Source organism: Erythranthe guttata, chromosome 6, assembly GCF_056151865.1.
Source record: "Erythranthe guttata isolate IM_541 chromosome 6, IM_541, whole genome shotgun sequence".
Lineage (NCBI taxonomy): Eukaryota > Viridiplantae > Streptophyta > Magnoliopsida > Lamiales > Phrymaceae > Erythranthe > Erythranthe guttata.
Genome location: NC_142538.1, coordinates 17003763 through 17027783, shown reverse-complemented (window position 1 = coordinate 17027783; position 24021 = coordinate 17003763). Strand labels below are relative to the sequence as shown.

Here is a 24021-nt window from a genome sequence, read left to right as displayed (position 1 = left end):
GATCGATCATCCGCCCGATTAGACACATTGGAGTAATGCCTATGAGTCATGCCGTCACCAATTTTATGAACACATGAATGCCGAAAAGAATCACACGATGATTTCTTGCGCCATAGAAGTTTGCTAGAAAGGGAATTAACGATCGATGATAAATTTTCTTAAAAAAAATTGATGATGATTTTTTTCTTTTCTGGAAAAAGAACGGTCGATGATAAATAAATGAGAACAATGGAATTAGGTTTAAAGTTTTACAAAATGTTTTTCTTCATTTATTAATATGATTTCAAATTTGTTGATTTGTTATTAAGGTTTAAATTATTAATTTTCCATTATTTTTTTTTTAATTAAAAGGGGGCTTTTTCGTATTACTTATATACCAGGGTTCATTTTTTTTTTCTGGGTACGTACTTATATGATGTGACAGTTTTTTATTGGTTAATTGTGGTCCGAGAAGTACAACCCTCTTGGACCCTAGACAACCCATGTTTTATCGGCCAACCGATTCACTTTCGATCTGTTTTTTTTTTTTTGTTTTTGCCGATAATTTTTTTGTTGGCCCGATAATTACCGACTCAACTCATGCTCAGCCCTAAAATGTACCATCTATTAAAAGATTATTACTATATATTAAGAAGCTTTTCACTTATATAATATTAGATGGGATTTATTAGAATTTTTAAATACGTACCATCTTATAAATTGAACGAACCGTTAAATTTACACGTTGTCCACGAACCAGGACTACAAAAAAGATTATTTAAGTGAGACTATTAATTAATCTGCATTATCATGTATCCATTTAATTTAAAAAAAAAATATAAGCATAATGCAAATTCTACTTTAAAAAATTCCAAAACATAGAAACTCTTCAAATAAGTTTACAATATTACAAAAAGCCTTCAAGAAATAGGGAACCTTTCTAATTGTCATGCAACGCAACACATTAATTATCAAGTACATACTCAATACTTCAAACATTTAGTTCTCTCTTGAAATAAATTTAAACAATATTAATTAAAAAAAAAAAAAAGGGTGTCTTCAACCCCTACTAATCACCATTAAAGGGGAACCTTTGCCTTTTGCAAGGGTTCTTGTAGTGCTGGATTAATAGGGAAAAGCATACATTGCGCATATTGTGCCATTAATTGATCGACAAGCACCATCGCCACCATCGCTTCCACCACCGGAATCGCTGCACACGATCGAACGGACTTAATAAGTTGAATTATCGTGTTTCCTTTTTGTCGAAGATAGAATTATACAATTTTATGATGAATGGACAAAGGTTTGATAGATAAACTATGCTTCAATTAATGTACCTCTCGGAGCTACACAAGGGTCGTGGCGCCCTCGAGTTGTGAGCTCCGTATCGTGTTTGTCTCGAGTCACGGTATTCTGCTTCTTCTGCATGTTTTAGAATTTGAAATTTAAGCTTCCATTTTACGAAAAATATAATTACGTAGCTGCATGCGAATTGATCAGTAAAAATCAAATCAGGCTTAATCCTAGACTAGGAAAGAAAACACAAGCAAATAAAAATAGGAAAGAAAACAAATAAAAATAGGAAAGAAAACAAATTAATAACACACAAATAAAAATTAATATAAAAATTTACGAGGTATACGAGGTTCACGACGTAATTAATATATACGAGATTGTGTGTTATTTTGCAGTCGGAGGTATACGAGGTTCACGACGTAATTAATATATACGAGGTTCACGACGTTATTTTGTAGTAAAAATTACCCGATCCGGTCGGGTAATACCCGACCGGGTCGGGTTATACCCAAATAACCCGACCCGAATGCCCACCCCTAATCCTAGTAACAAAATATATTAACCAACGAGGCAAAAACTAGACACGCCCCACATTCGTGAACCGACCCGTTGACCATGAGCTAGTTAACCTTTGACCATGAACAAGCCCGTGAATCGAAAAATCAATTCACGTTTTTTTTTTCTCCTCGAACTGACGGTTAAGCAAAGAGGACGTACGAAGATTGTTGGCGTTGGCTTGAAAGCTATTCTCATGGTAATGGTTTCTCCATTTGATATTCCACCCTACAGTTTATTAAAAATACACTATAAAACGACGAGATCTCACCTTTCGGGTGAAAAAATTAAAAATAAATTAATTAATAATTCAAAAAAAAAAAAAAAAAAAACCTGTATTCCACCAGAACGATTGGTCTTTGTCCTAATTCGACCATGTTCGTCCATGTAGAATTCATCGTTATGTTCGCTACCGGTCATAAATGTACCTAGTTGCATTTTCGTTGTCATAATATGTCTTAAATTATAAACAAGTTATATAGTTATTGTCTAAATTTAAATTTTGTTGAATTTTCAGTAATTTTCACCTGCAAAGCCACTGCCGAAGTCGATTCCCTTTGATGCAGGTAGTGACATCGCAGCTTTCGCCAACTCTGCTTCAAGTTTATCGAAAACCGGAGAACCGAGTCCCTACAAATTAAGACCTCATTCGATTGACATAATTAAATCCAATTTACGAAACATTAGTAGCTAGTAACACGTTCTGCTGACAACATTCATACTAACAAACGCGCACAATTAAAAAAAAAAAAAAAAAACTAACATCCTTCGCAGAATTGTATTACAATAGGGGTTGATTTTGACTAAATAAATATTATAATTCATTTGATTGATTAAATTTCGGGATCATTTTCCATCGTGGGCTTGAAATATTAACTCTAATACTCGACAAAATTACATCGTAATTAATTATAGCACGCATTAACGAAGGCGAGTTTACCCGTGGGACGTTCCGAACAATGCATGTGACGATACCTCCAACCGAGTCGCCTTTCACTCGAACATCATCAATAGCAGCTATCATTTTTTCTGCGTACTCTGGATTCGGGCACCTTACGATATTGTTCTCTATCTGGAATTAAATTTAAAAAAAAATAAAAAGTAAAAAAAAAAATCACGATTACGAGAAACTTTATAACATAGGGACCATTGAGAAAATGAAGAGAGAAAAAAAACAAAAATTAATAATTGACTCGTACCTGATCGTGTGTCACGGTTTCGCTCTTAACGAGATCTTCGGGGAGGACAACGTTGTGGACTTGTGAAACATAAGCAAGAATCTGCCATGAAATTAATTTCATTTCCCAATTCCAAAATTTAGGTGATCAATAATTCTGGGTTTTTATCGCAATCACTGCTCCATGTGTTATATCGAACTGCTAAAAAAAATATCCTATGCTGTTTCATAGGGCCGTTTTCGCTAATAAAATAACACGGGGTACTACTTAGAATAAACTCTAGTAATTGTAGTTATAGTCTACACGATATTACAATTTCTAATTAAGAGGGTGTTTGGCTAAGCTTATAAGATGTTAAAAGGAGCTTATAAGATGTTTTAAAGCTTATAAGCTCTTCTAAAGTGTTTGGTAAATTTTTAAAAAAAGATCTTAATTTTTTTTAAAATAAGTTGTTGGAGACCAAATAAGATCTTTTTAAATAAGTACCTCTACTCCACCTTTTTATTTAAGATCTTATAATGAGTAAAAATAGGAAATAAGCTCATTATTCAAACACTCTAAAAATTAATCCTAAAAATAAGATGTAACAACTTATCAGTTCTAAAAACATCTTATCAGATGTAAGAGCTTATCAGCTGTTTAAAATAAGTTTAGCCAAACACAGTATTGGTAGCGGCTAAAATAAATACCATTTTTTTCTCACTTCAATACCACCAACATAAAAAATAAAAAATGAAATAGATAATAAATAGGTAATAACGTACATTATTAACCTTAATGAAAATCAATACTACACACAAAATTTGTGTGGTATTGATTTTATTAAAGGTATTAATGTCATTACCTATTTATTTTCTATTTTTTATGTTGGTGGTATTGAAGTGAGAAATAAACGGTATTTGTTTCAGCCGTCCCCTTAATTATTTTGTTGGGTAAATTACACCCTAGGCAATGTCAAATTACGAAAAAAAATCTCTTATATTTGGATGATTACAACTACCCCTCAACTATGAATCTTTTTACGCGTCCACCCTAATGGTGTTAAATTCAACATAATCTTCTAGATTCCGTGGAATGTTCTCTAATTTGTACTCGTTTTGTGCAGAATTACAATTTCTGATGCACCACAATCTGATATTATGGTCATCTTGTTTCAAAATGTGAAGCTCGAATGGGATAAAACAGGTACAAACTTGAGAATTATTCCATACAATCTAGAAGTTTCCACTGGATTTGACACCGCAAAAGTTGACGTGTAAGTAGATTCATAATTGAGGAATAATTGTAATTACCCAAACATGAGGGGGTTTTTCGTAATTTAACCTTATCTCATAATTGTAAGTGATATATGAACTTACTTGAGTCCCAGCATATTGCAGTAGAATCTTCTTGGCAACAGCTCCAGCAGCTACTCTCCCTATGGTTTCTCTTGCCGAAGATCTACCACCACCCTGGATTCATTAATCCTCGTACATTAAATACATTTTTAATAGGATAAATTACGATCACCCATGAGATATGACTAAATTACGAAAAGATCCCTCTTACAACCACCCTCCTTTTAAATATTTTTATATAAAATTTATGTAATTCGGTTATTTACCGAACCAAATCGTATATTCAGTTCAGTAAACAGTATGAAATGTTGGTTTACCAAAATTTTGGTTCGATTTTACCAAATTAACATCCCTAAATTTTAGCATTGAAGGGGGCTTTTCGTAATTTGAACATAACTCGGAGGTGACCGTGATTTTGCCGCTTTTAATATATTTTAATATATATATATATATGGGTACCTGTACAGATGCAACGCCATACTTGAAATCATAAGTTGCATCAGCATGGGATGGCCTATATGCTAGTGCCATTTCACTGTAGTAATCCTGTTTACAAAATACAAACAAAATAATTATACAGAAATTAAAGTAAAATAGAGCGAGCATGCATGCATGCAAACTGTTTGTTAAAATGCTTCTTAGGTGTGGGGGAAACTTTTACTTCTCCTCTTTGATCCGTATTGGGCACTTCTACTTTGATTGGAGATCCAGTGGTAAACCCTACATTTATTACACAACCATATGTATTGTTAAACCTCTATAAAGTATAAATTAATATAGTTGGAATTAGAGGAATTCTATTAATTTAGCGAATTATTAAATTACCGAGTTAATAATTTAACATGTTTTCAACCGAATCAGGATCGAGAGAAGCTATTATTAAATCGAGGTTATTAATTTATCGAGGTTCTATTGTACATCAAAAACACGTTTTTAATTAGAATAGCAAACATGCACCACTAATCTAATTAATTAGTGAAAAGTGCAAGAAAATTAATTGTACACAAAATATTGAATATGACTAATAATTAAGGGTAAACTACAACGCCATCATATGATGTATGGTCAAATTACGAAAAAAACACTCATGTTTAATTTGATAATTACAACTACCCATCAACTATGAATCTTCTTACACGTCCACCATTGTGGTGTCAAATTTAGTGGAATCTTGTAGATTATATGGAATATTCTCAATTTTGTACCCGTTTTATCCCATTTGAGCTCCACATTTTGAAGCAAGATGATCATAAGATCTGTGTTTTTTGGCTTTTATATATATAAGATTGTGGTGCATCAGAAACTGTATTTTTGCACAAAATGAATACAAATTAGAGAACATTCCACAAAATTAATGTAGAAGATTATGTTAAATTTGACACCATAAGGGTGGACGTGTAAGAAGATTCATAGTTCAGGGGAAGTTACAAGTATCAAAATATGAGGGGGCTTTTTCGTAATTTGATAATAATCCAGGGTGATTGTGAATTGTAATTTACCCAATAATTAATTATTAGTAATTACCATCAGCAATCCCTGAAGCAATCTTGCATGTATCAGTTTCTTTTCTTGGAGAGGTTATTCTGTTCTGACCTGGCCTCCTTCAAGAAAACAAAAAAAAAAAAAAAAAAATCACATGAACATTTAAATAGCCTTGTAATTCATTATTGGTAATAACTAATATCCAAAATAATTAAAATAAAATTTCATACGAAGCTAATTAACGCACCTTCGGTCGAGATCTCGTTGAATGTCTTGTTCGGAGAGGGAAAGTCTAGGAGGGCATCCATCAATAACACACCCTACACCGCCACCGTGAGATTCTCCGAACGTCGTAACGCGGAAGTGAGTTCCGTATGTACTACCCGAGCTTTGAATTACTGTCGAAAATATAAAAATAAAATATATATATAATTTATTGTGCTAGCTAAGCCGACATGTGTTAAATCGGACAAAGTGAAATAAATTATTTCACCATTTGTTTATGAATGAATCTGTATTATTTTCTAGTTGACGATAAATTATTTTTTACTCTCGTAATTTCTAAATATATAATTAATTAACGTACACATTTAATTGACGATGTCTACTTTGATGTCACAATGAGAGAGGTTTTTTTTATTAATAATTAAAAAAAAACGAAAATTGAGGAGAGAGAGAGAAAATCACTGAAGCGTTTGGATAGTAGGGGTTGGCGACGACGGCGAGCGGCAGGGAGGTGGAGGCTCGGTGGTGAAGGCGGCGATTCGAGGAAATGCAGGGTGGAGAGTAGGGGAAACGCCATCAGAACGACGTCGTTTTCTTTGACAAAGTGGTTAATTAATCTGTGTGGTCCGTGAGTAGTCGGAATTTTGCAGTGCTTGATATTTCACACACCGATGACATTAAATATATAGTGCCACTATGCAGTTTATTTTTTTGGCGCGCACCCCTCTTCTCCATCATTATTAAATGGTTAAATTACGAAAAAACCCCTCTTATTTGAATAATTACAACCACCCATCATTTTAAATATTTCTATATAAAATCTATGTAATTTGGTTAAAAACCGAACCAAATCGTATATTCAGTTCGGTAAACGGTATGAAATGTTGGCGTATCAAAAACTCGGTTCGATTTTACAGATTTAACATCACTAAATTTACCTCTGGAGGAATATGTTCGAAAGATATAAATAGTTTAGAATGACTGTAATTACTCAAACATGAAACGGATTTTCATAATTTCACCATGACTCAGGGGTGGCCGTAATTTGCCCTCATTATTATTATTATTATTATTATAAACAACTAAACTTGCAACGCAACCACATATGCATTGCATAAGTCATGTTTTGGTGCAAGTAGTTTGCAAATTACAAATGCCCTGCAATAGATGATCTAGTGGTTGGAGCAAGTGAATTTGCGTCAATTGATCGTAGTTCGAATTTTCTTGTTAACGGTCACTAGGTCGAGCATGTCACACATACACGAGATTTAGGGGTGAGCAAAAAAGCCGAAAAATCGAAAAACATAACCAAAAAATCAAAAATCGAGTCGTTTCAAACCGTACCGAATAGCAATCCGTATGCACGGTTTTTTATTTTTGAAATACCGAATTATTCGGTTCGGTATGGTGGAAAGTGTGAAAAACCGAAGCGAACCGAAACTATAAAATGACTTCATTTTATGTAATATATGTATTATTTTATCCTAAATTTTATTTTATATCTTTCAATTACTCTTCTCACTCTAAGCATTTGTTCAAATATTTGAGACATTGTATTTTATTTATTTAGTAACTAAAATTTTACTTGAGTTCATTGTTTTATTAATGTGGTTGGTGAAAGTAGTAAAAAAAAAAATCATCTAAATTACGTTTAAGTCCCATGGGATTAAGGATTTTATATTTTCATTGCACTGGTTAGTTGTGAAAGTAATTGTAATTGGATTCTTTTATTTGTACAACCTGAATATATAATTACAGTTGAACCGGAAAAAAACCGAATCGATGAAAAACCAACATATGTGATTTTTTTATTTTACAAAATCCGATATATTCGATTCTTCGATTTTAGCAAAAAAATTAAACCAAACCGAGTTGTGCACATCCCTAGCAAGATCTGTGAATTGCAGATAAGGAGATCGAACTGTCACAATCTTATTATGAATTTGCAAATTGTTGGTATTGTTAGATTTATGTGTTGGGTACAAAAAACAAAAAAAATTAACAAGAGGGCTTGCCAGAAAAGATAAAGTCATTTAAAATCGTTTGTTTTTTTCTTCTTCTTTATTTGCCTAAAGTAATAATAAATCCAAACAATAAAAACAAACCAATAAACACGTGAATAAAATGTTAGGGGTAGCTGTAGAAAAATCTACAATCAATTTTGTTGACCACTCAAAATCTTTATGTACCATTTTTATGTTCTTCATTTCTTTTTAACTGTCATTTTAGCCTTATAAACTTTTTTTTTTTTTTACATATTCAAATGTTAATTTAGAATTTCAAGCATAATTAATTATTTTTCCAACACCAACCCTCACACTAATAATAGATCAATGAAGTCAAAAATAGAAAATGTCAAAGTAGTAATCTTTTCCCTTGAAAATCAAGACTATTTAGTAGGGTATTGATAACGCGGTACTGTTTTTACGAATATAGTTTGCAATAGTTTACGTACTACTCTCCCTTCATCTATTAAAGAAAAAACCTCTCAAGCTTTGATATTATAAATCGTCTCGAAACTCATCCTGTTGAAACGATTTATAAAGGAAAATGAATGCATTGGTTGGGAATCAAGATACACAATACAAAGAAATAAAATTTGTTCGTTTTCATTTTATAAATCTGGAAAAGGTGGCTCACTACCAAAACGGGTGCGAAAAAACTATTTTCACATCCAAAATGGGCGCGTACAAGTTCGATCCTCGTCCAATTTGGGCGTGCAGACTATCTTTCGGCGCCCATTTTGGGCGTGTAAAATGGGTCTGGTTTGGGCGTCGACCTCCTCCTCCTCCAATTCAACTAGGGCAACATCTTCAAGCCCAACACCCCACCCTCATCGGGTGTCGTTCTCTTAAAAAAAATTAAAAAAAAAGAAAAAGAAAAAATATAAATCTTAATTAAGCACCCTACTTCATATATTAAAAAAAGAGAGGCAAGAAAACTAATTATCTTCTTGAAACTCCACAACAGCTTTAGTGGGTGCTCTAGTTTTGAGCAGCATCTCTTCATACTCTTCCTCGGGTTTCGAAAGAGCAGTGATTGCCCCACCCGCTCCAATCGAAGCATCCTCACCGTTGATCACAATAGTTCTAATCACAATATTGAGATCGAACGTTTGATTGTACGAGAAGTATCCAATGCACCCGGAGTATATTCCACGGGATCTAGTCTCCAACGTGTCGAGGATCTCCATCGACCTCAATTTGGGGGCACCTGTCATCGATCCACCGGGGAAGGCCGCACGCACGCAGTCGACCGCAGTCACGTCCGATCGCTTCTCCCCTCTTATTGTACTCACCATAGTGTGGACCGTCGCGTACGATTCGATTTCCATTAGATGGGGTACGTGGACCGACCCCGCCTCGCAAACGAGGCCTAGGTCGTTTCTTAGAAGATCTACGATCATCAAGTTTTCCGCTTGGTCTTTCTCGCTGTTAGAACATCAGTTAAATAAGTCAGTTTAGAGAGAGAGAGAGAGAGAGAGAGAGAGAGAGAGAGAGAGAGAGAGAGAATGAAAATTATAAAATATGTACAAAAATTGAACTTTTATTGATGCCATTTATATTCGGCTTGATTAAAGCCGAATAATATGTTCAACTGCAAATCAAACTAAGATCAAATAATTTTTTTGAAGCTCGATAAAAAAATTGGCAAAAGCTTGAAACTCATGAGAGTTCAGCTCTATTCAATTTGTTTAGGTCGCTAATAAAAACTAATATGTGAACAAAACTCGACAAAAAAAAAAAAGTTCATAGAAAAAGCTGAAAATTCGACACATATAGATATGGCGATTTGTATGTTATTGTTAACAAATTAGTAAAACTCACCTGTATTGCAATTGTTGCTTGCGCAGTTCGTCTTCCTCCGGTGATATCCCACGAGCTATAGTACCTTTAATAGGCTTTGCTTCTAGAATCCCATTCCTATCGAGCCGTAAAAATCTTTCAGGCGAAGAGCAACAAATAGATAAATTTTGTTTCGGAAAATTAAGCCATGCAGCGTAAGGGGCCGGATTTTTTTCTCGAAGATTTAAATAAAGGTCCAGCGCATTTAGTTTTTCCCCCACTCGTCTCGTCATCTGTGTCGTAAGACATAATTCATAGCTTTCGCCATCTTTGATAAATTTCTGACATTTCTCAATGTCTTTAATGTAATTTTCCCTCGATTTTTCGGCTGCAAATCCTTCTCTTGGAATTTTTTTCGAAGAAACGGATTTCTTTTTCAGGGGAGGAATTTTTAAATTGAGAAGCTTGTGCTCGATTTGATCCAGCCATGGATTTGTGCTCGTATTTTCGTATAGAGATGTGATGTAAATGTCGTCAGTGTGATGATCTAATACGACGAGATTGTCTGTAAAGAAAAAGCAAGCATCGGGGGCCGTTGATTTGTGACGATTTGAATGGGCCCCACATTCGACTTTGAGATCATACCTGGATTCAAGTGATAAATTAGTATATTCTAATACTAAGATTCCTAATGGATAATCTTATATAATAAAATAAAAAATGAATTTAAATGGATTAATTACCCGATGTAACCAACATAGCCACCGTAGAAATCGAAAGGCAAACCTTCGTAATCTGCTGCTTCGTAGCGAAACGACTGAAGCTCCTGTAGCACGGAGAAGAAAGTGAATTAGAATAAAACCGACTATTCTTCCTTCACTACCAAAAGAATCATTTTTTTTTCTGTTATGAAAATGAAAGTCGAAAAATCCATTTTCCAATCGGCACATTCCAAAAACTTACCTGATTTAAAAAGTCGAAAAATCCGTTTTCCAAATAGGTACTTGTAACAGACCCCTCAGCGTCTTCAATCGATAGATAGCCTCCATGATTAAGTTTCGAATCACTGCAACTGGCATCCACAGGTAGAGCTTCTAAGTAAACAAGATCATCGTTTTAAACAACTAATACGAGTGGCGAAAAAGAGAATTTAATACGATGTAATTAGTAACAATAAAACAAAAATTAGCAATATAACAAGATTGTATTTCTAACCTCTTCTCTGCCAACTTATACGTCACTTGTTTCCACAGTGGCCCACCTTTACCCCCCATAAATGAAAATCGAGCTCTGTTCTACATATTCGAGATCGTTCATCATCAGAAATTACAGTAAATACGATTTTTTTAATTTAAATGAAAAAAAGAAAGTATACGAAAAAAGACGAAGAACAAGAAATAAACCATCTCAGTCGAGGAACTATCCAGCCAAAAAGTGTTTTCTGCACGATTATCTCCAAATAGCTCACGGAATATGTTTTCTGCTCCACCAACTTGGCTTATAGATCGTTCGATTTTTCTCCATTTCAACTTCAAAAGTTTTGAATTTCTCGAATACGACGAATTCACTAAGTTAGAGAGGGTGGCATGCTTTTTTCTATAGAATCCATTCACCGAATGCTTATTACTTCTTGCAACATCTTGGAATAATCGAGTTACATTAGGCACCTGCATGCACGCTAAGTAAAGATCACTGCTCAGAGCGACTGAAAACCGAGCACATTGCATATGGATTACTCTGATATATCATAACTCCTATCCAACACATAATTAGTTTTATTTTATTTTTTTAATTAAAACATCATATTTTTTTTTCAAGTAGATTACCAGAATAATGAACCTTGTTCGAGGATGATGTCCTCGTTAACCAATAGTCTTTTGTGATTTTAGCAAAGTTTTTGAATATTTGCCTCCCGTGAAAAGTCGCAACACTTTCCGGATGAAACTGCAGCAGCCACACACAAAGGAAACTAGTTAACTTTCGGAAAAGAAAAAAAAAAAAAAGCAAATAACAAAAAAAAAACATAGAACTTATAATTAGGATAGCCATTGACCTGTAAGCCGTAATGAGGTCGACTGGAGTGCATAATTCCCATAAGAATACTTCCACTCTGCATCTCTTGTGAGTTGGAAGACTTCAATCCATTCTCGGGGTTTGTAGCTCGTCTATCAAAATCATCAAGATTTTCGATTCCAAGAAACGAGTTCGTTTCAGAGGAGGAGGTCCAGGCTATAGGTATGAGTTGCCTAGGTAGTGAGCTTGGGTCTATCACAAGGGAGTGATAACGGACCACCTACACCAGGTCAATGCACAAAATTTCAAAACAAAAAACAAAAACCAAAAAGCAATTTCAATAAATCGGAAACCAAAAAGTGCGTCTGAGTAAAAAAGATATAGTAAGCGACATGGAAATATCGCTTTCATATAGCAAGCGATATGAAAGCAATTTCATAAAACAGTCATTTAAGATTCGAATGAGGATAAGACGTGTCGATCTCAGTGTATTGACCAAACCTTAAACTCCGAATTTCGTCCAGAGGGAACCCCATGGAATAATCCACAGCCATTGTGCTCGATATCACTGTAGAAAGAAAAAAAAGAAAATCACGGAAAGCCGAAACGTGATTATGGCCAACTAATTGACTAATACTATGTACAAAATAAATATAGCTTCGCGGTTCCGAATTTTGAATCAGGATAGATAGCTTCATAAAACTCTTTACGATTTTTTTTTTTTTTTTGATAGATAAACTCGTAAACGCCTTCAACTGTATGAGAACTGTACCATGCCAAAAAAAAAAAACAAATAAAATTAAAGAAAGAAAAAACGACAAATTATTTACCTCAACCGTCCATGAATAGGTTCAGGAGCATGGATAATCTGAGCACCGTGCACATAACCTAAAGCCTGTAGATTATTTCACTCGCCAAATTCAGTTGAACGTCAGAATATGTGATTGAAGCATCGACTCTAATGCTTGATTAATCAAACTAAAATGACGACAAATCAAGCAATTAAATAACTCTATAACCACATAGGAATCGACCATGTTTTACCGTCAGTGAAAGACTAAATATACCTGATGGCCAAGGCAAACACCTAAAATAGGGATATCTCTGCATTCGTGCAGCAGCCTAAGGCATATTCCTGAGATGCAAAAAATAAGTAAGAATTAACAATCACGATAAAAAATTAACCAAGTAGTAACATTATAGAAATGAACTTGTTCTGTTATTAACGTCGTATTTTTCCCTCGGCACACTTTCCAGTCAGTTCATGATGAGGTTGATGCACGTTCAACTTCCTAAAACAGTAAAGATATTCCCAAACTATATATAAACATAGTAGTCGAAATACTCAGGCCTCGTTTGGTTGGGGTGATTAGTCATTATTAACTAAATAATTAACTAAATAATTGGACTTCGTTATGTTATCATGGTTTATCTTGCCTTTTAGAGGGCTTTTTTGTTGGACGTCCGATAAAATAATTGGGTTTTCATTAGATTATTTAATCTTATCTTGGCAACCAAACGAGGCCTCAATGTATTATAAGACAGTAAGAAAAGAATGAAATGCAATTTTCGGAGCTAACCTATATCAGCAGCACATGTAGGAGAACCAGGACCAGGAGATATCACAATATTGTCGAACGCCTTTTCTTCGTAAAGGTAATGACAAATATCTTCCCAAGACCACTCGTCATTACGAATCACCACCGGAGGCACTGGTACAGTTTCAAGACAAAGAACCGAAAAAAAAAAAAAAACTAAGTATTTGAAAAACAAATCCATTTCCTGAGCTTATCTAATTGATTTCATAACATACTCGAAAAGAGATTCTCGACGTCGGTAATGAAGAAAAGACAATAATTATTTTCTGCTCTTTTCTAATAATTCAATTCGACAGAAGCCGCGCTGAACAGATTTTTTTTTAAAACCAAACAATTATTTCATGATCGAAATAATTCACGTCAACAAAATGAAAGATAACCTCAACCGGATTACTGAATATTATATTTCTAAAACAATCTCGTTTAGTCAACAACCATCAGCCAAGATAAATTCATTATATATATTCCGATAATTGCAACGAGAAAGAAAACTTACAGCCATTAACGACAGAAAGCTCCTGGTAAATATTGTACGTGTAACTATCGTAATTGTCGATCAACAAAGTGCGTATGAATCCCAACTTAGAAGACGGTTCGATCAACTGTTTCTTCCCGACATACGACCCTTCCAAATGCCCCGAGACCGAACGGCTCGAAACGCACGCCTTCTTCACAACCCCCCCGTCGTGTATATCTTTCTGATTCAAGACACTACTAAGCCTCCTACTGAAAGATTTCGGAAAAGCCGATTTCAAATTCTTGTTCTGTGAAATAATGCTCTCAAAACAATGAAACGAAATCTCGGGCGACGAAGAACCGATTGTGAAACCCATTGGAATCGTATCTCTTAATTCAACAGAAAACAAGACAATGAATCAATCTCTCACTCACCTGCAAAACGTAAGCCCAAACCAAAAAACACCGAATGGCAACGTTGTAATATTTCAAAAAATCACCAAATCATCGACAAATTGGGTAACTAGAAATGAGTATTGGACAAAAATTAAATACATAATAAATAGGAAATGGGTTTGTGACAAAGGAATTCAAACATACGACATGTTAACGGATCTCAAGATCTCAGAAACATAAATAATTAAAAAAAAAAAAAGAACAGATCTCCGAGAGTAAGATTAAATTAAAATTAGTACCTGGGAAATGGAAATCGAAATCGAAGTATTGGGTTTTTCAATTTTTATTTTTTTTATTTTTTATTTGTTTGGGGGGATGAGGCGTTTTGCAGCCACCACTTTTATTTTCGAACGGAAGAGTCGGCGGGTATTTTATTTGTGTCTCAAGTATGTGAACTGTGTGCGCAGAAAATCAGTTAGTACCAGAAAAATAAAATGAAAAGGGTAATTTGGTCAAAAATAAAATAAATGGTAGCCAATTAGATTTGGTTGGATCTCGCTCGACCCGAACGTAAGATGGGGCCCACATGGGTTGGTCAGATTGGATCTTGGCCCAATAAAAACTATTGTCAATTAAAGATTTTTTTTTTATGGAAATTAAAGATTTATTTATTATTCACATTGAAATGATTTTTACAGATCTATTTTTACGAATACCGTTCATTTTTTTCCTTCTCTCTAGGCTCTTTTTTCATCCCACTAAAAAACACATCTCGCACCTAGTTTCCTTCAGTCTATAATCTTGCTGCCAACATTATTCGTGAATTTTGTCCATTTCAAATTATAACACAAACACAATTACTTTCGTTGTCCCATCATTCTCTCAAAACATATTTTCCCAAAATAAAATGAAAATAAATCACAAAATATATTCAAACATTGCTTCTTCACTTGAATAAGTGTCCAACACTTTTGATTAGTTAAAACCATTAATTATTTATTCATCCTACTTCATGTATATTAGTTTCTCGATTTAAAAGAAATTCCAACACAAATTACTAATTTCTCTAATCTAAATTTAGGCATCAAATCAGACGAGCTAAAATTAAATGAATGTAAATGTAAAAACAACCCTTAAATTTTAGGGCAAATTACGGCCAACCCCTAAAGTAAGGTCAGATTACTGAAACTCCTCTCATGTTTGGATAATAATTACAACCACTCCATTAACTATGTATTGTCTTACACGTCCACTTTTACGATGCAAATTTACCTACTAAAATATGAGTTTTTTTTCGTTAGAAAATACATAATTAAAGGATAATTGTAATTACTCAAATATAATGGAGTACTTTTCATAATTTAATTTTTTACTTCAGGGGATTACCGTAATTTGTCCTACATATTATCTAGCTTTCAATTTTCAAATGAGACAAATATATGATTGTACTGTACCAAACTGATGACATGTCAAATCATTTTTTAAACTTTTTTCTTTTATGTATTGACAATTTAAAGCTGATTTTTCCTTGTTAACCCAACTTTATGGTGTTAATATATTTTTCTTAAACATAATGATTAGCAAGATTCTTTGACTCATGATTATGTTGTAGGTAGGTGTCTGAGACTTGCATGTTAATTACCATAATTTCTCCACCTTTATTTCATTCTTTCTTTCTTGTCACACCAACTTCTTTGACTTGTCAAAAGTATATATTTAGTTATTTTTATGGTATATATGCACCCGTTGAAGGTTATATCAGGTATATATTTATCATTGATCTGCACGTCAATTTGAATGTGTGTGTTTATGTGTATATGAGCGGTAAGGATCTACTCGATCGATGTACGTATCTCGCCCGATATAGCATAGCTAGGGACCGTATAAGAGCACCTCCAGCCTTGTTGGTTTCATGCTATATATGGTTCATATTTCCTTGCTAGTTTCTGCTACCTCCCCCTCTCTCTCTCTCTCTCTCTCTCTCTCTCTCTCTCTCTCTCTCTCTCTCTCTCTCTCTCCCGTCTCTTTGTGTGTGTGTTGCGCGTGTTTTTGCTTTCTTACACGTTCTTCTTTTTAATTTCTTATCTTCCTTTTTCAAAAGGGTTTGATTCATCTTGTTTTGATCTTCACATCTTCAAAATATATATATATATATATATATATATATATATATATATATATATATATATATATATATAACCTATATGTATGTAGGTATATCTGTGTATGAATATGTAATAAGCACCATACTTGCAACATCTCCATGCACACTTTCACTTCATATTCCCATACATATATATATATATATATATATATATATATATATATATATATATATATAAACTTATGTATGTATTAGTTATGCCTGGCTCCCTTTATGCCATTTGCAGAGCCCATCAGAGCAAATCGATCGATGCGCTCTCCTCAGATGGCGTATGAGGAGCCAAGCATGCATATTATATATTAATTCAGATAGTATATATATATTTTGATTAGGGTTTTCACATATATCCCTCATACTTATTTTACTTAATTTTACTCTATTGACTACTTAATGTTAACTAAAGATTAATTAACATTGTTTAACTGAACGGCGCGAACGGATCCATTAATATAAATTCAAACGTGAATGAAAACCACCGTGCGAGGTCAACCGTCCACGAACAAGGCCAGCAAATCCGCCACCAAACAACCATTCCCACCACCACCGTGCCTGTGGATTTTGAAGTACGAGGAAGCGACGACGCCGCCGAGAGAACTCGAACTTGACAGCGGGCAGAGGCGAGGACGCCCTAGATGGTGAAATGAGTCAGTGTTGTGTGACGACGGTGTGCTGACGATAGGGAGCAGATCTATAATTTTTTGGTTGCATTAACCTTATTTAATTTAGTCGGCTACGTCGATTAAGTTTAATCGACGTTAATTTTTAAATCATTTTTTTTATTTTTTATTTATTGATTCTGTATTTTGCCGCATGTAGTTAGACTTGGGGCACAACGATTGTGTTTTTGTTCTGTCATTATCAATTCATCCTCAAATTTGTTTAAATCAAATACTATTTTTGTATACTTGTTTCTTTGTAGAAATAGTTGGTTTTCGTTATTTTTGTAGTTGTTTTTACTATTTTTGTGGTTGTTGTTCTTGTTTGGATTTTCTGTTGAATCGTGTTAGATTTTTAGTAGTCAATTTCATTATTCATCTACGATTTAATTATAGGAAACATGTAGTAACTCATGTGATGCTTTCCACTTCAATTCTTCTATGTTTTCATTTGCCATATAATTCCAATAGCATATTTCATTAATCAACCACAAAAAGTTCCCATATCTTCATTTATTCCACCATTCCAAAAGTAAAAATTTACTCCTATAAATTTCAAAACTATCTCAAAATATTTATTTATCCTACCCCAAATTTAACAATTTACTAAAAAAACACAACTTATTCTCAAATGGGACACTATTTTCCTTCATCAATAGTTGCAATAATATTACTAATGGTGTTAGTTTGTGCACCAAGATTTGGGCATGGTGTGGAAATTGTTCTAAAATGTGATGAAGTTGAATGTGCATATATTTGCAAGGAAGCCTATAAAGATAAGCTAATCAAATCCTATTGTATGGATTTGCCATTTGGTGTTGGGAAAGTATGTGTGTGTGAGCATTCATATAACAAGGATAAAAAAAAAAAAAAAAAAAAAAAAAAAAAAAAAAGGCGAAATCCCTCGCCCCCAGGGCCCCCATCCCTTGGCCCGACAAGGATTGATGGAGGAATGTAAATCATGGTAACTCAACGGCCCGTTAAGGTAGCGGACCCGGACCTGGATAAAAAAAGATTACATTTATAGTAAGCCTATACATAGAATTTATTGATTGATGTATGAAACAAAAAAGATTAATTGGAAGGAATATTACATTTTTAGCTACTTATTTTGCTTGAAAATTGATAATGGAAAAGAATATATAATAAGTATTTTAGCTGCTTATTTCGTTTTATCGAAGACGACAACAACAACGAGAGACAATCCGTTGACGCCAATGGCATCTCCAACATTTTTTACTAGAGCAAAGGAGAATTTAAGAGTAAGAAGCAAATGGAGAAACCCTAAAAGTCACTTGGGTATTTGACTCAAAAGTTATTTACGAAAATGGTGCTGTTGGGTCGGTGTGGGATCTTGAGGCGGTTTTAGGCCGGTCAATTCGATATATCGGGTCAATAAATCAGAAAAAAAAATATTTTTTTTTTCCTTCCAAATTTCGCCCAAATCAAGTCACCACGTGTAAGAAAGAAGAATCTGACCACACTCGTCCGACGGCTGCTACAGACTGAGACTACTCTCGGTGGCAGCGGCGGCGGGAGGTGGTGGGGATAGAATCATGTTGAAATATTTTTTAATATATGTTTTGAGTATTTGCAAATAATATTTACAAATATATTACAATAAATCTAAAACCAATTTATTTCCGATTTATCTCCGATTAATCATCGTCGTGCTGATTTATCTTGTGACAGTCCATAACCGCCTCAGACCCGATAACCGCTTTTTAGAACTTTACTCCTAATCATAGTCGTTATTGTTACTATTTAATGGGGTTAATTGTAATGATTAGCATTCAAAAGAGGTTTCATTGTTAGATTTCGATATATTTTCTTCTTCTTTTAGTAGTTAATTTCCATTTGCCATATAATAATTCCAATATCATACTTCATTAATCAACTAAAATTAATTCCCACATCTTTAGGCAAATTCAATTTATTTCATCATTCCAATAAAAAAAATTAGGTCTCCTTCACACCATGGATTTCAACCTATAAATTTCAAAACTATCTCAAAAAATAAATAAAAACCATACCTCAGTTCCTCCAAATTTAACAATTTTATTAAAATAAAACCTCAAATGGGACATTATTTCCATTCCCCAATAGTTGTAGTAATAGTTTTATTGGTGTTAGTTTGTGCACCAAGATTTGGGGATGGTCAAGGAATTGTTCAAAAATGTGATGAAGCTGAATGTGCAGATATTTGCAGACTAGAGTACAAAGATAAGCTAATCAAATCCTATTGTAAGGATTTACCATCTGGTCACGGGAGAGAGTGTGTATGCGAGCATTCACGTAACAAGTACATCGAGAACGATTATGTTCATATATAGTAAACCTATATCTGATTAGTTTAGATCCGATGATGTTTGGTTCTGCATTGAATTTTGTATTCAATATGTTAAATTCTGGCATTATATGTGATTTGTCTGTAAAACCTACTCAGACTTTTCATTAATGGGTGAAAGCCTAGTAATTTCATGCGATGCGCGTTTCGCTTCTCTCTTATCGTACAAATCTTGGACACTTCAAAAATGTTGGCTAAGCGTATAATACCGTCAATAAAATTCCCATTGATCTCGCGACTACCTACTATAAAAATTAATCTCGGGGTAGGGGTGCTGCTAATATAATGAAATAGTAGAACTTAATAATAGAGGATTTTAATTTCTGCAATGCATTTGAGTAAATATGAATCGTATCAATCGAACGTGTTACTAGACCCTACTATTTACTCAATAGAACCTTACAGCAGTAACCGACCGAGCCCTAATCGTGCAAATACGACATATGACACAAGTAAATCACTGAATTTAAAGTGCAAAAAAAAAAGAGATACACAAATATACCATGTCCAAATACACATAAACAATAATAATAATAATTAATGTTACAAGGAGCTTTACAATAATGGGTTGAATTTAATTTGGAGACAAAAAAACACATATTTAATTTAGTAAATTATTTAGGAATAAGGACATCTCCAATGTTGTTGTGCCATGGGTCGGCCAAATGGGTTGCCAAGTTCTCCAACGGGCCGGTACCCGGGTATGCCGTTTGCTGAATACAGAATCCAACAAATGCCAACAATGCTAGACGACCTATTTTCAACATTTAAATTAAATTAATTAATTAGTCGAACCCGAACACGAACACGAACCTAGTGTGTTAAATAGGATCGAGAGGAAATCGAAATGAAAATTCTAACTTTTATTTTTCCAATTTCTTCGTATAACTGAAAATATATATGAGATTTCGGTTTTCGGTTCAAGTCTAAGTACAGAAAATAATTTAGGCAATTCTATTTTTATTTTCGAAATTTAGACTTATAAAATAAGTATTATCATGTAAATGAATAAAAATAAGCATATATACAATAGTATATTAACGTAAAATTAAAATGGGAAAAACATAGTTTTAGCTCCTCAAATTAGCACTGATTTCACATTTGGTCCCTCAAGTTTACAAAAAACACATTTGGTCTCTTATGTTTAAAAAATTCAACACTTTTAGTAATTTCCATCAATTTTACGTTAAAACTAACGGAATCAAGCTTACTAGACCAACGGTAAATTAACGAAAATGACCAAAAACGTTAAATTATTGAAACATGAGAGACTAAATATGTTTTTTGTGAACATAGGGGGACCAAATGTGAAAATCGATGCAAACTTGTGGGGTGAAAACTGTAATTTTCCCAAATTAAAATTATGAGAGCATATATAGATAGGGGTGTGTACCATTTTTAATTTCCTTGACTTTGAGCTCTTGAAGCTTCTTCGGGTCCTTGGAGTAACCCAACGGGTCGAAAGCCCCACCCGGGTACTTCTTCTTTTCCGGGTCCTTTTCCATGCTCCTTTGTTGCTCGACAAATGCAATTGCCAAGAATTCAATAGCCAAAATTGTGGGTAGGGTCCCCCACGGAACCGGGTTGCCCAAATAAGTCGCTTGCCCGCCCGGTAGTGCCGCCCATTCTTGTGCCTTTACCCAGTTGCCCAACCCCAACGCCTCCGGGACTAGGATTCCAGGCTGTAAATAGCACATATTAATAAAAAATCCAAAATATTTTTTTGGGTAAATTAGGAAAATTCCCCTGAACTTAGGTTAAATAATGAAAAAGACTCTCACTTATCCGTAATAACCAAAATTCCCTTCTGATTAACTGTTGATCGAGTTTTTTAACATAAAATGTGTACAATCTATTATACCTTATCTGAAATTGTGCAAAGTCTATTAGAGGGAATAAAAGAATCCGTGAAATTAACACTGTAAGGGATTGGTGTAAGGGATTGGTGTAAGACGGAAACAAACGTTAGGGTTTTTTTGGTAATTACGGATAGGTATAGGTGTTTTTCGTTATTTAATCTAAGTTCAGGGGGTTTTCGTAATTTACCCAAAAAATAATTAAAAGTAATTATATTTAGATGTACAACTTACCACAGCAAGCATAGCCCATCTGCAGTGAATGAGCTCAGACTCCTTGTACCTTTCTAGATTTGCTGGCACTTCACCCAGACCAAGTGGATCAAATCCAAAGTCTCTGATAATTCAAATATATTAATAATAATAATAATAATAATAATAATAATAATAATAATTAAAATGCGATAAATTAATATATATATAATTATATTTATATGATTAATTAAATTGAAATAAATACCCAGGTGCAGATCCATCAAGGTAGGGTGGGCGAGGCTCCCCGGGCATCCACTCGGCGGACATTGTGTACCGAGAGGTGGTAGCGCCGCCGCTCGTGGCCATCGGAATTGAGGCGGCGAATCTCGACTTCGAAGATGAGAGGACCGACGGGCGGACGACGGCGGCCGCCGCCATGCCGCAGCTCATCAATGCATTCGCGGCCATAATTTTTTTTTTTTTTTTGATTTTTTCTTTTTTGTGAGTGAAATTAATTGACAAGTGATGGTGCAGTTGTATAGTGAAGGGTGGGAGATATTGGCATATCCAATTGCTGATTGCTATTGGCTGATGTGGTGGTGGTATCTGTTTTCTATTGGTCCACGTGTCCGGTTTAATCCTATGGGGATGTTGATCTGGTGTGGCAGATTTTCAGGGTATTTTGTGTGGTTGGTTTTTAGTTTTGTGGATTATTATTTGTCTACGTGGAAAATGATTATTTGGATTATATTCATGATTTTTTTTATGGGTAAATTACAAATACCGTTGAGGTATGGTCAAATTACGAAAACCCCTATTGTTTGAGTAATTATAGCCACCCCTCAGCTATAAAACTTTTTACTCGTCCACTCTTGAGGCTTCAAATTTAGTGGAATCTTCGAGATTATATGGAATATTATCACTCTTGTACCCGTTTTATCCCATTCGAACTCCACATTTTGAAGCAAGATGACCATAATATGTGTTTTTTGGCTTGTATATATCAGATTATGGTGCATAAAAAACTGTATTTTTACACAAAACGAGTGCAAACTAGAGCGCATTCCACGAAATCTAGATGATTATGTTGAATTTGACACCATAAGGGTGGAGGTGTAAGAAAAAAACATAGTTAAGAAGGGTAGATGTAATTATCCAAACAAGAAGGGTTTTTCGATAAATTGACCATACCTCAGTGGTAATTGTAATTTACACTATTTTATTTTCTTGGGTCGATTGACTTAGATTAAAGGGTTAATTTTTATTATTTTAATTTAATGGTGAATTTGTGATTAAGTTGTGAGACTTATAACAAAGAAAACTTTATTTTATATCCTTATTGTGAAATAAAAATAAAGTTCCCATACTTTAATAATTTTGTGATGCTTTTATCAAATCTTTCCTTGGATTATTAACCTTCTAGATTTTAATACTTTATTTATTTATTTTTTCATGTTATTGCACCTTAATTTTGTTTAATATTATGTTTGCACGATACTAATGTGGGTAAGGATGGTCTATAAGTTGATAAAATTTGAGAACTTGACGTATAATAATTTGACTTTGATTTCTGTTATTAGTATTTCTTATGTCGAACTCGCTATACATAACTTGTTCATTGTAATTTACAGTTTTCACATAATTTATTGACTACTGCACGAGAGGTTAGTAGTTTATTGATTAGAAAGCTAAGTATGTTGATTAATGTACTATAAAATCCAAACACCTTGTTTATTGTTAGTAATTTTTATTTAAAGGTATTGTTAGAGTAGTCTTAATGGCAGGGGGGATTTTAAAGATTTTAATACTTCATGGGGTGTTTGATGCGAAAAACATAGTTTAGAGGTGTAAAGTGTATTTTTTTTTTTCTTAATAAAGATGTATCTATTGCATTTAAATAATATACAAAATTAAAATTGTTAACTCTTGTTTAATTTTTCTTAAACCATTTCAAGAAAAATATAACATGTATACTTTATCCATTGAATATAAAATTTTATCATTATCATGCTAACTTTAATATTTATAACTTAGAGGGTGTTTGGCTAAACTTATTTTAAACAGTTGATAAGCTCTTATGTCTGATAAGATGTTTTAAGAGCTGATAAGTTGTTACATCTTATTTTTATGATTAATTTTTAGAGTGTTTGGATAATGAGTTTATTTCTTATTTTTACTCATTATAAGATCTTATAAAAATGTGGGGTAGATGTACTTTTTTAAAGAGATCTTATTTGTTCTCCAACAGCTTATTTTAAAAGAAAAATTAAGATATTTTCTTAAAAATTTCCAAACACTTTGGAAGAGCTTATAAGCTCTAAAATATATTATAAGCTCTTTTTAATATCTTATAAGCGTAGCCAAACACCCTCTTATAAATGAGTGAATATATTTTACATCAATTATCTACTAAAGGAAATTTAAAAGAAATATTTAAAAAATCCAAAATCGAGTAATTTGAGAAGTAAATTCCAATTTACAACAACTAAATAACATATCC

General features: G+C 33.7%; 3 protein-coding genes across 3 annotated transcripts; all 3 read right to left on the bottom strand.

The window, feature by feature from the left end:
• Window positions 1-839: 839 nt before the first annotated feature.
• Window positions 840-6708, bottom strand: LOC105955683 (chorismate synthase 1, chloroplastic). The gene is made up of 13 exons (XM_012979462.2): window positions 6518-6708; window positions 6078-6228; window positions 5873-5949; window positions 5010-5068; window positions 4808-4894; window positions 4370-4462; window positions 3033-3113; window positions 2774-2905; window positions 2361-2463; window positions 2167-2261; window positions 1996-2061; window positions 1320-1404; window positions 840-1192 (listed from the first exon to the last, which is right to left on the bottom strand). Exons 1-13 carry the CDS (start codon window positions 6630-6632, stop codon window positions 1059-1061), a joined length of 1278 nt encoding a protein of 425 aa, XP_012834916.2. The 5' UTR covers window positions 6633-6708; the 3' UTR covers window positions 840-1058.
• A 1934-nt stretch (window positions 6709-8642) lies between these two features.
• On the bottom strand, window positions 8643-14793 carry EMB1997 (para-aminobenzoate (PABA) synthase family protein). Its single transcript, XM_088820004.1, has 14 exons — window positions 14603-14793; window positions 13948-14342; window positions 13434-13565; window positions 12921-12988; window positions 12684-12748; window positions 12355-12421; window positions 11894-12133; window positions 11667-11784; window positions 11244-11518; window positions 11056-11135; window positions 10804-10912; window positions 10584-10666; window positions 9883-10485; window positions 8643-9486 (listed from the first exon to the last, which is right to left on the bottom strand). The coding sequence occupies exons 2-14, from the start codon at window positions 14282-14284 to the stop codon at window positions 8997-8999; spliced, it is 2667 nt and encodes an 888-aa protein (XP_088676130.1). The 5' UTR covers window positions 14285-14342; window positions 14603-14793; the 3' UTR covers window positions 8643-8996.
• Window positions 14794-19935: 5142 nt separating this feature from the next.
• LHCA1 (chlorophyll a-b binding protein 6) lies at window positions 19936-22098 on the bottom strand. The gene is made up of 4 exons (XM_012979466.2): window positions 21787-22098; window positions 21561-21663; window positions 20864-21152; window positions 19936-20224 (listed from the first exon to the last, which is right to left on the bottom strand). The coding sequence occupies exons 1-4, from the start codon at window positions 21987-21989 to the stop codon at window positions 20085-20087; spliced, it is 735 nt and encodes a 244-aa protein (XP_012834920.2). The 5' UTR covers window positions 21990-22098; the 3' UTR covers window positions 19936-20084.
• Window positions 22099-24021: the final 1923 nt, after the last annotated feature.

What these genes read in the sequence shown, in the direction of transcription:
- LOC105955683 (XM_012979462.2), bottom strand. Translation starts at nt 6,632, where the DNA reads ATGGCGTTTCCCCTACTCTCCACCCTGCATTTCCTCGAATCGCCGCCT. An exon ending in CTTCGGCAGTGGCTTTGCAG is followed by an intron (nt 2,262 to 2,360) that starts GTGAAAATTACT and finishes AAATGCAACTAG; the next exon opens with GTACATTTATGACCGGTAGC. An exon ending in CCCTTGTGTAGCTCCGAGAG is followed by an intron (nt 1,193 to 1,319) that starts GTACATTAATTG and finishes GATCGTGTGCAG; the next exon opens with CGATTCCGGTGGTGGAAGCG.
- EMB1997 (XM_088820004.1), bottom strand. Translation starts at nt 14,284, where the DNA reads ATGGGTTTCACAATCGGTTCTTCGTCGCCCGAGATTTCGTTTCATTGT. An exon ending in GCTTTCTGTCGTTAATGGCT is followed by an intron (nt 13,566 to 13,947) that starts GTAAGTTTTCTT and finishes AAACTGTACCAG; the next exon opens with TGCCTCCGGTGGTGATTCGT. An exon ending in TTTTCGACTTTTTAAATCAG is followed by an intron (nt 10,667 to 10,803) that starts GTAAGTTTTTGG and finishes TCCGTGCTACAG; the next exon opens with GAGCTTCAGTCGTTTCGCTA.
- LHCA1 (XM_012979466.2), bottom strand. Translation starts at nt 21,989, where the DNA reads ATGGCCGCGAATGCATTGATGAGCTGCGGCATGGCGGCGGCCGCCGTC. An exon ending in GATGGGCTATGCTTGCTGTG is followed by an intron (nt 21,153 to 21,560) that starts GTAAGTTGTACA and finishes TGCTATTTACAG; the next exon opens with CCTGGAATCCTAGTCCCGGA. An exon ending in AGTCAAGGAAATTAAAAATG is followed by an intron (nt 20,225 to 20,863) that starts GTACACACCCCT and finishes TGTTGAAAATAG; the next exon opens with GTCGTCTAGCATTGTTGGCA.